This window comes from Ceratotherium simum, chromosome 4 (assembly GCF_057802395.1).
Source record: "Ceratotherium simum simum isolate JZ-2026a chromosome 4, ASM5780239v1, whole genome shotgun sequence".
NCBI lineage: Eukaryota > Metazoa > Chordata > Mammalia > Perissodactyla > Rhinocerotidae > Ceratotherium > Ceratotherium simum.
Genome location: NC_141903.1, coordinates 44,935,854 through 44,948,764, shown reverse-complemented (window position 1 = coordinate 44,948,764; position 12,911 = coordinate 44,935,854). Strand labels below are relative to the sequence as shown.

General features: G+C 36.9%; 1 protein-coding gene across 1 annotated transcript in view; it reads left to right on the top strand.

Moving 5' to 3' along the window:
• Window positions 1-12,911, top strand: part of ADAMTS19 (ADAM metallopeptidase with thrombospondin type 1 motif 19) — a 226,973-nt gene that overhangs the window by 148,608 nt on the left and 65,454 nt on the right. The window contains exons 14-15 of the mRNA XM_004420243.3: window positions 7,046-7,173; window positions 11,056-11,176. Coding sequence (XP_004420300.2) covers window positions 7,046-7,173; window positions 11,056-11,176 — 249 coding nt within the window. The remainder of the gene's footprint in view (window positions 1-7,045; window positions 7,174-11,055; window positions 11,177-12,911) is intronic.

The window sequence follows — 12,911 nt, the reverse complement described above, 5'->3', positions numbered from 1 at the left end:
ACCAAGGTGTAACCATTGGGGGAAACTGGGTGAAAGGTATACAGGGACCTCTCTGTACTATTTTTGCAACTTCCCATAAATCTTTAATTATTTCAGAATAAGAATTTTAAGAATATTATAAGCTGCTTTATTATTTAAGAATGATAATTCTTGCCCATGGTCAGTGGGCTGTGGGTTTGAGTCGCAGTTTCCAAAAGTGGTGGTGAATTCTCTGATTTAATTGACCATCATGCCCCCAGTCTCTCCTTTCTTTCTTTCTCCCATTAGTCAATTTGGACTGTGCTTTCCATCATTTCAATCATACTCCTAATATCCTAAATTCCATTGTTTATCGATTTCAGTGCACCCATCTGACAAAATGCATCTCTCAGTGTAAGCATCTGAGCATACATGCACTAATGGAAACTGCCAAACAATGGGGCAGATTATTCCACCACATAATGGGGGGGCAAGGGGAAGCAGCCTTCAGATGATTACCTCCTCATCTTCTTGCTATCAAACATGTAAGCCTAACTATATCTGCAGACATTGCATCTGCTTTCTACTATATAGGAAAATTTTTTGGGGGGGGGCATATATGTTTATTATTGTTATATTTTCTTCTTATTATTATATTTTTTGTTTATTGCAGTGACATTGGTTTATAACATTGTATAAATTTCAGGTGTACATCATTATACTTCTATATCTGCATAGATTACATCATGTTCACCACCCAAATACTAATTACAACTTGTCACCACACACATGTGCCTAATTATCCCTTTTGCCCTCCTCCCTTCCCCCTTCCCCTCTGGTAACCACCAATCCAATCTCTGTCTCTGTGTGTTTGTCTGTTGTTGCTTTTATCTTCTACTTAGGAGTGAGATCATACGGTATTTGACCTTCTCCCTCTGACTTATTTCACTTTGCATAATACCCTCAGTGTCCATCCATGTTGTCACAAATGGCTGGATTTCATCGTTTCTTATGGCTGAGTAGTATTCCATTGTGTATATATACCACATCTTCCTTATCCATTCGTCCCTTGATGGGCACTTAGGTTGCTTCCAAGTCTTGGCTATTGTGAATAACGCTGCAATGAACACCGGGTGCATATATCTTTACGCATTGGTGTTTTCAAGTTCTTTGGATAAATACCCAGCAGTGGAATAGCTGGATCATATGGTAGTTCTATCCTTGATTTTTTGAGGAATATACATACTGTTTTCCATAGTGGCTGCACCAGTTTATATAGCAAATTTTAATTCCTCCTTTTCAAAGCCAGTCACTCCATCTGTGCCCTGAATGTCATCCCCATCTTCCCTTTTCAATTAATTTATCGATTACTACTACTTTCTCTTATATATTTAATCTCTTCTCTATGATTTTTCACATTCAATTTTAAAAAATATTTAAGACTCCTCCACTAAAAAATACAAACCTTTCTTCAGGCTCATCGCCACCTCCAGCTGGTATGCTTACACTCTCCCCCTGCTCATAGACGCTCTTCTCAAAAAAGAGCCATCTGTTTTCCAACCCTCTGTTTCTTTGCTTTCAATCTGGATTCCACCAACTCAAATCTCACTAATGTCATCAGAGACTTTCATAAAAACTAAACCTAATGAATGGTTTCCAGTCCTCCTCATACTTGACCTTTCAAATACATTCAAATGATTGGCCACATCTTGGTTCTTGAAACACTCATGTGCCTTGATTTCCACGACACAACACCATCCTGGCTTTCCTCTATCTCAGTATGTTCTCCTCCTGCCTATCCCAGCTGCTATTCTATTTTCACCCTACATTTTCTTCTTAGGTGATCTCGTCTATCCCCATGATTTTCAATATGCAAATAACTCATGAATTTGTCTTCAGCCACATTTTTCCTTTGGGCTTCTATCTTGTATGTATAACTTCCTACTTGATATTTCTGCTTGGGTATCTTCAAGCTTAAGACTAAACTCACGATTGTAACCCTTCCAATCCATGTGAATTCTGATCTACTTTCACATCTTCTATCTCAGTGAAGGTTATACCTGCGTTGCAGTTGCACAAGCCAGAGATGTATGTCATTCTTAACATTTCCATCTTTCTCCCCCACATATCCAGTCCCTCACCATATCTTATCTATTTTACTTCCTGAATATCTCTCCACTCCATCTCCACTCTCATTATTCTAACCTCCAGTTTTCAGATTCTCTTGCTTGGGCTACTGTAGTGGCTCCAAAGTAGTCCTTCTGCTTCTGCTCTTCTCCCTCAATTCACTCTTCATAGAGCATCCTAGAGATCTTTATATAAAATGCAAATCCAATCATATTGGTCTCTCACTTAAAGCATTTCAGAAGCTTCCCATAACTCTTCAGGTAAAGACCAAATTGCATAACATGACATGCACAACAAGACCCTCATTAATCTGTTTCCTTCTGTTGTCTCCTGCCTCATCTAAAACCTTGCTCCCTTTCACTCTGCACTCCAGATATTGGTCTTGTTTCACTGCCTCAAACATGTCTTGCTCTCTTCCCTGACATGGCCTCCAAACATACTGTTTCCTCAGTTGAGAGGAAATAACAGCCCAATCTTCTAGTCAGACAATCTTCTTAATAAATGGTAATTCTATCCTTCTAGATGCTTAGACCAAAAACCTTGAAGTCATCATTTTTCTTTTCTTTCTCTTTTACTATACATTCAAAATATCACTAAGATCACATTAGCCCTATCTTTAAAGTATCTGTCTAACTGATCTTTATGTCTGTGCCCTTGCACCTCCTTCAGTCTCAACATAACAGCCAGAGTGGTACATTTAAAATGTCATTCACATCATGTTATTCTTCCATTCAGTACTGTCCAATATCTTCCCAACTCACTAAGAGTAAAAGTCCAAAATTCTCTTAATGGCCTGTGAGGACCTCTGCTACCTGGCTTCCTGGTACCCTCTGACTTCGTCTCTACTGTTCCCCATTACACCCTTCCATCCACTCTGGCTCCCTTGCTCTTCCTAGAATAAATCAGGTACCTTCCTATCTTAGTGTTTTGGAAGTTGTTGTTTTCCCTGCTGAAACATTTTCCCCAGATATCAGTATGATTCATTCTCTCACCTCCTTCAGGTCTTTTCTTAAATGCTAACTCAATGCTTTTTCTTTCCCGGATTTATTCTTTTTTCACAGAACTTGTCATCATCTGCCATAATATTTTTTTGTTTTATTTGTTACAAGCCTGCTCCAAATAATAGTTGTAAGAGCAGGGCTTATTGTCATATTTTATGCATTGCTATGTCTTTAGCATCATAAACAGTACCTGAACAGAGTAGGCACTTAATAAATATTAGATGAATGAATGATGTGTCTTATGGGAATTTTCCAGTGATCTGTCCTGGCCCCTCTTCTCTTCTCACTAAGCATTCTCCTTGGGATAATCTTACTTATTTGCTAGGTTTTATTTGTCATCTGTATTCTAAAGAAACACGAATATTTATCTCCAACTCAGATCTCTCTGTCCTGGTCGCCTTAGCTTCTTACCTATCTGTTGCATGACATCTCCAGTCAACATCCCATTCATTTCTCACTCAACATGCTCCCAGTTGAACACACCCGCTTCCCTTTTCCTTTCTCTCTCACTCCCACCATCTGCTTCTCTTACTGTGCTCTCTCACAGAGAATGGCATGATCAACCTCATTACCAGGCTAGGCCAGATCCTTCTTCCTCAGTCTACATCCGCCTGTAATCAATCAGCAAACTCCATTGTCCAAACCTTTTTATCCCTACTCCCAGCATCTTTGTTCATGATTGCACCGTCTCTAACCTGGATTCCTCAAACAGCTTCCTCCCTGTCTCCCTGACTGCAGTCTCACCCTCCTCCAGCCCCTACTCCACACTTCAGCCAGGCTGGTCTTTTTAAAGGCCAGCTCTGTCAGTCACTGTGCCAAGTAATACCTTTCCATGTGTCCTCTTGCTCTCAGGACCAACCTCAAACTTTATGACCTGGTTTATAAGGCCATTTTTGTGGTCTTGCCCACCTTTAACTTCTCTTGCCTCATCTCCACCAGTCCCTTTTGTAGTCTCCAGCACAGCCAGGCCAAATTCCATTCCATCCCTCATATACATCAGGCTCTCTTATTTCTGAGCCCATAAATATGCTGCTTTCTTGGGATAATACTTTTTGTTTCTTATGCTTTGATCTCTCCCTTCTCATTTTTTTTTTTTTTACCTTGAAAACTTCTACTGATTTTTTGGACTCAGTTTATGTCAAGTCGTCTAGGAAAAAAGAATCCCCTTGGTCCTCCAAACTAGATATGTGCCCCTTCCAAGTATCCCACAAGCACTCTGTTGTAGCAGATTTTAATGTGTCTATATTCCCCCTGTTGTCTGTGCCTAGTGTACAGTCTGACGATTGTTGTTTCTGATGAATATTTGTTGCATAAATTTGAATACATAAATATATCTTTGCAAAAGTGCAATCAATATGACTATTCATATCACGAAAATCATCATCTGATCATTTGAGGGTTAATCCTGTCTCTACCTCTAACTGGTTGTGAGTTTTGATAATATTACATTCCTTTGAAACCTGTTTACTCATATGTGAAATGAGATAGGAAACAAGTTCCCTCCGGATTAAAAGAAAAATCAGAATTGGATAGCAGTTCATTTAAAATATTAACGCTGTTGGAAATCATAAAGAAGTTCCTAACTCCTGGCCGGCCCCGTGGCGTACTGTTAAGTGCGTGCACTCCGCTGCTGGCGGTCCGGGTTCGGATCCTGGGCACGCACTGACGCACCACTTGTCAGCCCATGCTGTGGCAGCATCCCACATAAAGTGGAGGAAGATGGGCACGGATGTTAGCTCAGGGCCAGTCTTCCTCAGCAAAAAGAGGAGGATTGGCATGGATGTTAACTCAGGGCTGCTCTTCCTCACAAAAAAAAAAAAAGAAAAAAGAAGCTCTTAAGTCTTATAAAGTGTTGTTTATTATCAGAATGATCCATAATAGCTATTTATATAATCAGCAGGTTAGCAGTTTTGGTAATTTTGCAACACATGTCAATCAAACACATCAGTCTGTATGATGACTGAAATACACAACAATAATTAGTTTTCATGTATTATAGCACTATGGAAGAAATTAAAGTATATAATTCTTTAAAAATCCCGTCTTCACAACATATGCCACCTTAAAATGCAAGTGGCTATTTCTGTTATTCTTATGTAATACATGCATCTGTGGCTAGAATAATTAAATGGACAGTAACGATGCAGTAGTGAACATTTCTTTTTACAGAAAAAAGATACATGGCTTTAACATGTGGGTATTTTGCATACTCTATGCTGAAATTTGGCTGAAATCCATGTTTAATGCATATCTTGGAAAGAGTTGGTCTCTTAAATCAAGACAGAGCCTGCCTGCCAAGTACTGGCATGTTACATGGATCACTGTGATGTCACAATCTCGAGGGTATGCTCCAGGAAGGAAGATTGGTATCAAATGTTTATGTCATCTGTAAAGCTAAAGCAAGCACAGTGAATTGACAGTATGTTGTAAAGGGAGAAATACAAAGATTTTTATTTGAATTCTTGCTTGCAATGTGAATGGAATTTTCTAGACAAACTCCTTTCAATGTTATTCATATATCTGGTTTGCTCCTCCTTCAATGAATACTCCAGAAAAAGAATTATATATATACCACTTTTAAAGTGTTGCAATTATAGCAGCTGTTTTTAAGTCCAAAGATATGACACAGTGAGCAGTCATTGAATAAACATAACCTACTTTGAGGTGTGAGAGCACACTGAAATGCTTTATTGCGGCTTATAATGGCATCTTAAAGGGAAATTTCAAAACCATGCACATTAAAGGCCATGGTCCAACTACCCAAAATTGTTCAGAGCAGTATTCAGAAGCCACATGTGAAAACTGTTTGAAATGTTCAATTCTGAAGGCTCATTTAACTGTCTGTCTTCTCTTTGCAAAGTGATACCCTGCTCCCTGCCTCTGGCTGTTATTTGGTATTTATAGAATCCCATCAGCATACGTGGAACTTTACTGAAGACATAAGCGAAGATCAGTGTCAGAGGCTGTAAACTATTTTCCATTCTATTTATATGAGCTTAATAAACATTAAAGAGCCTGACTGGTGTCAGGCCAGTAGAGTAGTAATGTAGCATGGAAATTGCTCTGAAGTTTCAGATTTGGCTAATTCTACCACTGGTGTTACCAAATACTACAGCTCCTCTGAAGGATGCTTAGAAATAGAAACAGCACTTTAAAAATATTTTGCCACTCTTTCACTGAGCCTAACAGGCAAATGTTTTAACTCTAACCAGTCTTATTGCTTAATGAAGCACTGAAGAAGACTGCCTGCCATTCAAAGATTCTTTATCTAGAACAGTGGTTCTCAACTCAGATATTATATATACTGATAGGCTTTCTGAGTAAGCAATAAAGGGAATTGAGCTAGCCCTTCAGCGATTGTGCATACCAGTGGATATTCTCATGGGATTGTATTGCATTTCTAAACATCCTCGTAATGGAAAATCTTATGTGAATTGCTCATCTTAGAAGTGCTTCTTTTTCCCTTTAGTAATTTTTCAATTAGAAAATGCCAAATGCATAGGATTTGAAAATTAATGTGTTGGAATTTAGAAGTGAGACATCGAGAAAGGCTTCATGAACAAAGTAAATCTTAAGTAGGCAGAATTCTGATATGTACTTAAGATAAAGGGGAATTCATTCCAAAAGATATGACCAAAACATGGGGGTGTGCAAAATATTTTTCAGGAAGAATGATTGATTTGTGTGTGGTACAGGTTTAGTGCCAGAAAATAATAAGTGATACATTTTAAAAGTAATTTGAAGACGTATTTCTTAAGAAGGAGATTAATACTCATTGAATACCTTTTCCCCTCCAGGCATTATCTCATTTACTACACATAATAACCCTCATGTATTACATTACTCAATTAACATAAAATTATATTTTTTATTCAACAACTCTTCTGAAAAATAAAGCTTGAAATAAAAGTATTTACGAAGTAACTTTTGCTCATTTTTTTAATCCACTCTGTGTGTAGAAAAACCCTGTGCCTTGTTTTGCTCTCCTGTTGGAAAAGAACAGCCTGTTCTTCTGTCAGAAAAAGTGATGGATGGAACTTCTTGTGGATATCAGGGATTAGATATCTGTGCAAATGGCAGGTGTCAGGTAAGACATGCAGAAAGGGAGAATGTATATGCTGAGGGAGGATTGTGGGACCATCGAGCAGCTGCACGGTGTGGTGGAAAGCTCTGCATATAGATTCAAAAGATGTGGATGTAGTCCTGATTCAACTGTGAGCTTGAGCAAGTCTGATCTCCTTTGAAACTTCATTTCTTCATCTGTATAAGGAAGGGTCTGGACCAGATAAGCTGTAATATCAATTAATAGCTGAAACAATCTGAGATTTTTATTCTGTAATGTACATGTTACAGGTCTAAAATTGCAACACTTTGGGCATTTTATTTCAAAACATTCCAGACCAAAAATTCAAGCACTGCAGTTCTCCATGCTTTGTGTCCAAGACTGAGCCATGTGGCAAAAGGCTATAAAATCAGTCCTGTTACTCACTTAATATTATTTTCAACATACTTGAATCAACTGATTTTTAAATGTACATTCAATTTTTTTATAGTACTTAAACTTTTCCTTTGCCTTTCTGTTGCTTTTAAAAAATAATCTCCATCTACTACATGAATTATGTGCTCTTTTTTATTTATCTTTAGAAAAGTGGAAATTCTGTTAAAGTGAGTATGAACAGCATAGTGGAAGATCAAAGGCTAGAACTTAGAAGTTGCTCGTTTTAGCTCTGCTACTATCTCAAGTTGGCTCTTCCTGGAAGATTAATAAGGAGAAAGTTAAACACCAAGTGTTTTCATGATTAAAATCTATGTGGGGAGTGGAAGGAGGCAGGATTGGGCACAGGGAGAAAAGGGCTTGGTACAGTCACCATTAGACCTCAGCTGACCCTCTGGGGAGCCTTGATGCTGGGATGGCTCTTCAGAGTTGTCCCTAGTTGGGGTGAGAAAACCAGGCCTTTTCCCCCAGCATCCACTGGTGTTTGGATGCAAGTTGCCCCAGGAAGGGGATGAGAACTCGGGAAAGGCAGTTTTCTTCAGATGAGGCAATTTTTGAAAAGGGCTGATGACTCAGAGCCATCAGCTGATAAACGTTTCAGGCATGGCAGGGAAATAAAGCCTTTAGTTATGAAAGAGGTGTCTGAGGGGAGCAGCACTGAATCCTTGACAGCCACTAGGAAACCATGTTCTTGGGAAAATCGTTTAAAATATTATGTAGCCATTAACTAATCTGTAAAATGAAGTTGTTAGACAAAGGTCATTGACTTTTTTGTGCAATACACTCCTTTGAGAATTTGATGAGGCGTTTGCTTTTTCCTGGGAAAACTACCTGCCTGACCACACACACACACGCCAAAATTTGAAAACAATTACAAGCTATGGATAGATCAATCTGTGGACCAATAGAGGTCTGTGGACTTCTGGGTAAAAACTTGGAAATAGCATGAAACTTAAGTGCTTTACCAGCTCTAAGATTCTATATTTTGCCAGCATGCTATAAAGTTTAAAGCACGAAATCGTGTAATACCATTGGCATAAAAACCAGTCTAATTACATGTTAATTTCCTTTATTCTTTAACAGAATATGACAGTAACCTAAAATGTAATTTTTCATTTGTCTGTAAAAAAATAATTGCAGGTATTTACCTGTACATATTTTGTTTTCAGATGTGTATGTTGTGGAATTAAAGCTTTTAACCTTATTTCATCATTATATGTAAATCTGTCAGATTAGTGTATGTCTTAAATGAATTTATTTTTCAAAAAAAAATTATTTTCCTAACGGTATATGCCAAATACAATAACCTAAATTGCTATGCTTTTCACTTAACAGTATTATAAAAGCCAGAGCTTTTAAAGAGTCCCTAGCTAGACATTAAAATTACAGCGACAACAACAAAAAATTCTGCATAATGCTCTGTGAATCTGATGATTATAATTAAGTTAAAGTTCCATGAAATGCATTGTGACTTCTGACAGCACTGGAATACTTCATGATTCTGGCTTTTTAACATTTTAAAATCCTTCATTCAGTCTTTCAATATAATTAAAAACATGCTTCTTTTTTTCTTTCTGACAACTCTCTACATATTGTGTTTGGCTAGAGTGTTTTGTTTTATCACAAAATATATTGCACCAAAGCTGAATGTAGAATTCTAAGCTTGGTGAGTGGATTAAGGAGGGCAATTGAAAATAGATGGCTTTCTACTCGTGACCCAACTTGGCTCTGTGACCTTTCCATCATGGAAAAGGATAGAGAAGGCTCTACTCTGTATTATGTTATCTGCCCATCTCCAGCATACCAGTGGTGCTTCAGGTACCTGCCGCCAGTTAAACGGCATTGCCTTCTCAAAGTCGTTCATCCTCCACTGTTGGAGTTATGTGAACATATTTTGATAAGTGTGGATACTTGAGACTACCAGTAACAAAACACAAAATCTTTGATTCTTATTCTAAAAATACGTGATTATTGAGCCAGGCATTATGTCTATCCCCGACTTTTATTTTAGGTTTACAGACTTGTAATATTCCAGTTACAAGGGTTAGAAAAAACTAAGAAACTACTAGGTACTGATTTATTCAGTCATTTAAGTACTATTTATTGTATTTGCCAAGAAACAAGGTAGGGATAGAGCAATAAAGGTACTTTTATCATTTCACAACCATTTTAAACTCTACTCTAAATTTTTTCCACATTCGTACATGAAGGAGAGATTCCCGCCGCCCCTCACCCCGGGACTCCCCAGTCTTTTCAGGACTCCTGCTTAGTGAACTCTTTGCATACCTTTGTTGTATTTTGAGAATTTCCTGTGGTGGCCACCTCTTTCATCCAAAGACATTCTCTTTATTTCTCCCTGAATAAGCTTTGATTTGCTGATCAGAGTTCTCCACTAATGCATTACTTTGTCTACCTCTTGACACTGGTATACTCCCCTTGACAAAAGGAAAGGATGCTATATTATGCAGGTTTAATGTGATTTTTGCTTTCTCAGGATATTTATCTTGCTGCTCCATTTTATAATCGGCTTGCTTCCCACACCCCAATACCATCAATACCAACCACAGAAAAAGACACTGTTTTTGTTTCTGTTTTATTTAATATTTAAAAAATTCCTCTAAAATAATTGTAACTTTTTATAAATAAGTGTGTCATCAGTCTGTATTGCAACTCCTCCTTGATTAGGAGTAATTGTGTAATCCTACCATTTATTTCTGACGGTATAGACATATTAAATCCTACCCTTTGAGTATGCACAACTTTGCAAAACATGATCGTATTTTTATAACATCAATGGAAGACCAACATTATTCACTAGAAAAGAGTCAATGACTTAATCTCAGAAGATTCATATTAACATAATTCTTCTGGGAGCATATAAAATAAATTCCCTGTTGTTCATATTTTCCTATACCAGCCATGGGTTGTGAGCAGTTCTTACTCACATTCATGTGCTGGATGCCAAAGGAGATGGGGATAGAAGTTTTTTCGTGAGCTATAGTGAAAATAAACATTTATGTTTGGTTTTCACAAAGCTAATATTTAATATTCAGCATTTGTTATGCAACCACTTTAGAAGTGAAGCCATCCATATAATGAAGTGTATATGTTCTATGTTGAGTAGAATGAATTAGATTGTGTTATATTTAACAGAAATGTGATTTCCTTTGGGATTTATATAAATTGCATTTGTATCAATAATATTTTTCCAAATTGCTTTAGGATATCATTTAATTCTTAATACAAGAAAAATACTCTCATCACTATCCTGCTATTTGGTCACTTTACAGATGATGATATTATGACATGAGCTTGCTCCATTAGTGTGCACCATAGAATACGACATTTTGCTAGTTGGTCAACTAAATATGTCTAGTTTATAGAGACTAGGTTTGTCCTAAATTAGTGGTTAAAAAAGAAAAAGGAAAAGGAAAAAAACTCACTTTATGATATACTGTCATTCTCTTGTTACAGAAAGTGGGCTGTGACGGTTTATTAGGCTCTCTTGCAAGGGAAGATCATTGTGGTGTATGTAATGGCAATGGAAAATCATGCAAAATCATTAAAGGAGATTTTAATCATACCAGAGGAGCAGGTAATTTTTTTTCAGATTTAATGATTTGAACAGTCTTTGGGGACAGAGATTAGTATTGAACTTGACTTAGAAATCACAGTTCTGATTCTGTTGAAGACTTTTGTAATGAATATTGAATGATTTTTTGAGATGACATACAATACATGTGATATGAGCCAGAAATTCTAACAAGCCCATTTCCCAATAATAAAAATATGAAGTCATCTGTTGTGCATTTAATAAATTGGAGCAGCAAGGGAATAATCTAATTTGCATTGGCTAATATCATGAGGTTTCTACAGACCTTATTCTCTAATGCAAAGCATGATGTTTAACAGAGAATAATGATTTGTAACAGCCTGAAGCAACTGTGAGAGTATTAGTCTTCAGGTTTTCAGCTTTCCATTTAATTTTTTCTTAGTGTTTTTACTAAACTTGAAGGGAATAAATTTTTGGAAACAGAAAGTCTACAGCAGTGTAGCATAGTGGAAATAATAACGGGGGAGTCAGAAGATGTGGGATGATGTTCCAGATACATTAATGGTGAGAAGTAATCCTCTCTTCTTTTGTTTCCTCATCTATAAATACTAATACTCAGAGGATATGAGGATGAAATGACTATGAACGATCTGTGTAGTGTGAGTTTTAAAGTGATCCACAACAAAAAGTGATATTATCTATACTGAAATATAATGACTCACAAATATGCTTTATATACAGAAAATGCTTTATACTCAGGTCCTCAAGCTTACTGGGAGGAAGCAAACATTTCTGGGTTTACATTAGTTAGTTTCCTACCTGGACATCTGTGTATGGAACTAGCTTAGTATTGATGATTATATTTTCATCATCTTTAGTATGCTTATATTATATACATCAACTTTCTCCTATTTTAAATTCCTTTCTTGTTCAAATATCAAAAAACCTGAGACTAAAATATATATCAAAGAACAAGCCATTTATGTTTGAATAATCAAGAAAACCGAGTTCATTCTAGATAAAAGAGTCCTTCAGAAAAGAAAATTAGACACAGCCTTCTAAAGTTGAATATAACCTTTTGCTAGGCCCCAGCAGAATTAAAGATAAGTGAGCTTGAAGATCTTGAAGCCTAAAAATAACTAAAGCCCAGGGTAAATTGCAGATCAAAATCTCAATCTCCAAAGCTGTGAAAAAGGTGACAGATCCTACAAGTCGAAATCTGCCAAAACTCATTTAGAAAAGTCGTACTTCACTGTTACAGGCTCCCAGACTTTCAACTGAGTGCAATTATAATAAGCTTGTCAGCATGATTGTGATGGGAGAAGTTTTTATAGTGCAGAAGTTCAAATAAAGTCTGAAAGATCAAAGAGATTTAAAGGTACTAGAATTTTTGAAGAATATCCTTGCAGAGTTATTTAATATGCATGGAAACAGTTCACTGAAGAACACTGATGCACATTCAACACGGATATCTTTATTTAATTATAATAACACTTTCTTTTTCCACCAAGCACAGAAAATAGAAATACCAGTTAAATCAGTGATGCTTTTCATTCTGACTGCAGTTGTGTGGGTACATTTTCGCCCAGATTCCTGCTTCAAACCTCTTTTGTTTTTATTGCACTTTAATTTCTACTTTTGTTCATTCGTTTGCTATAAATAAGTAATAGTAATGGCATGTGTTATTTGGAAAATGTCTGAGATGCCTAAGACGTTGGGAACATCAGAGACTAATAACGTTACTTTCTTCCTTACAACTCAATCCTGCTTTCATGTT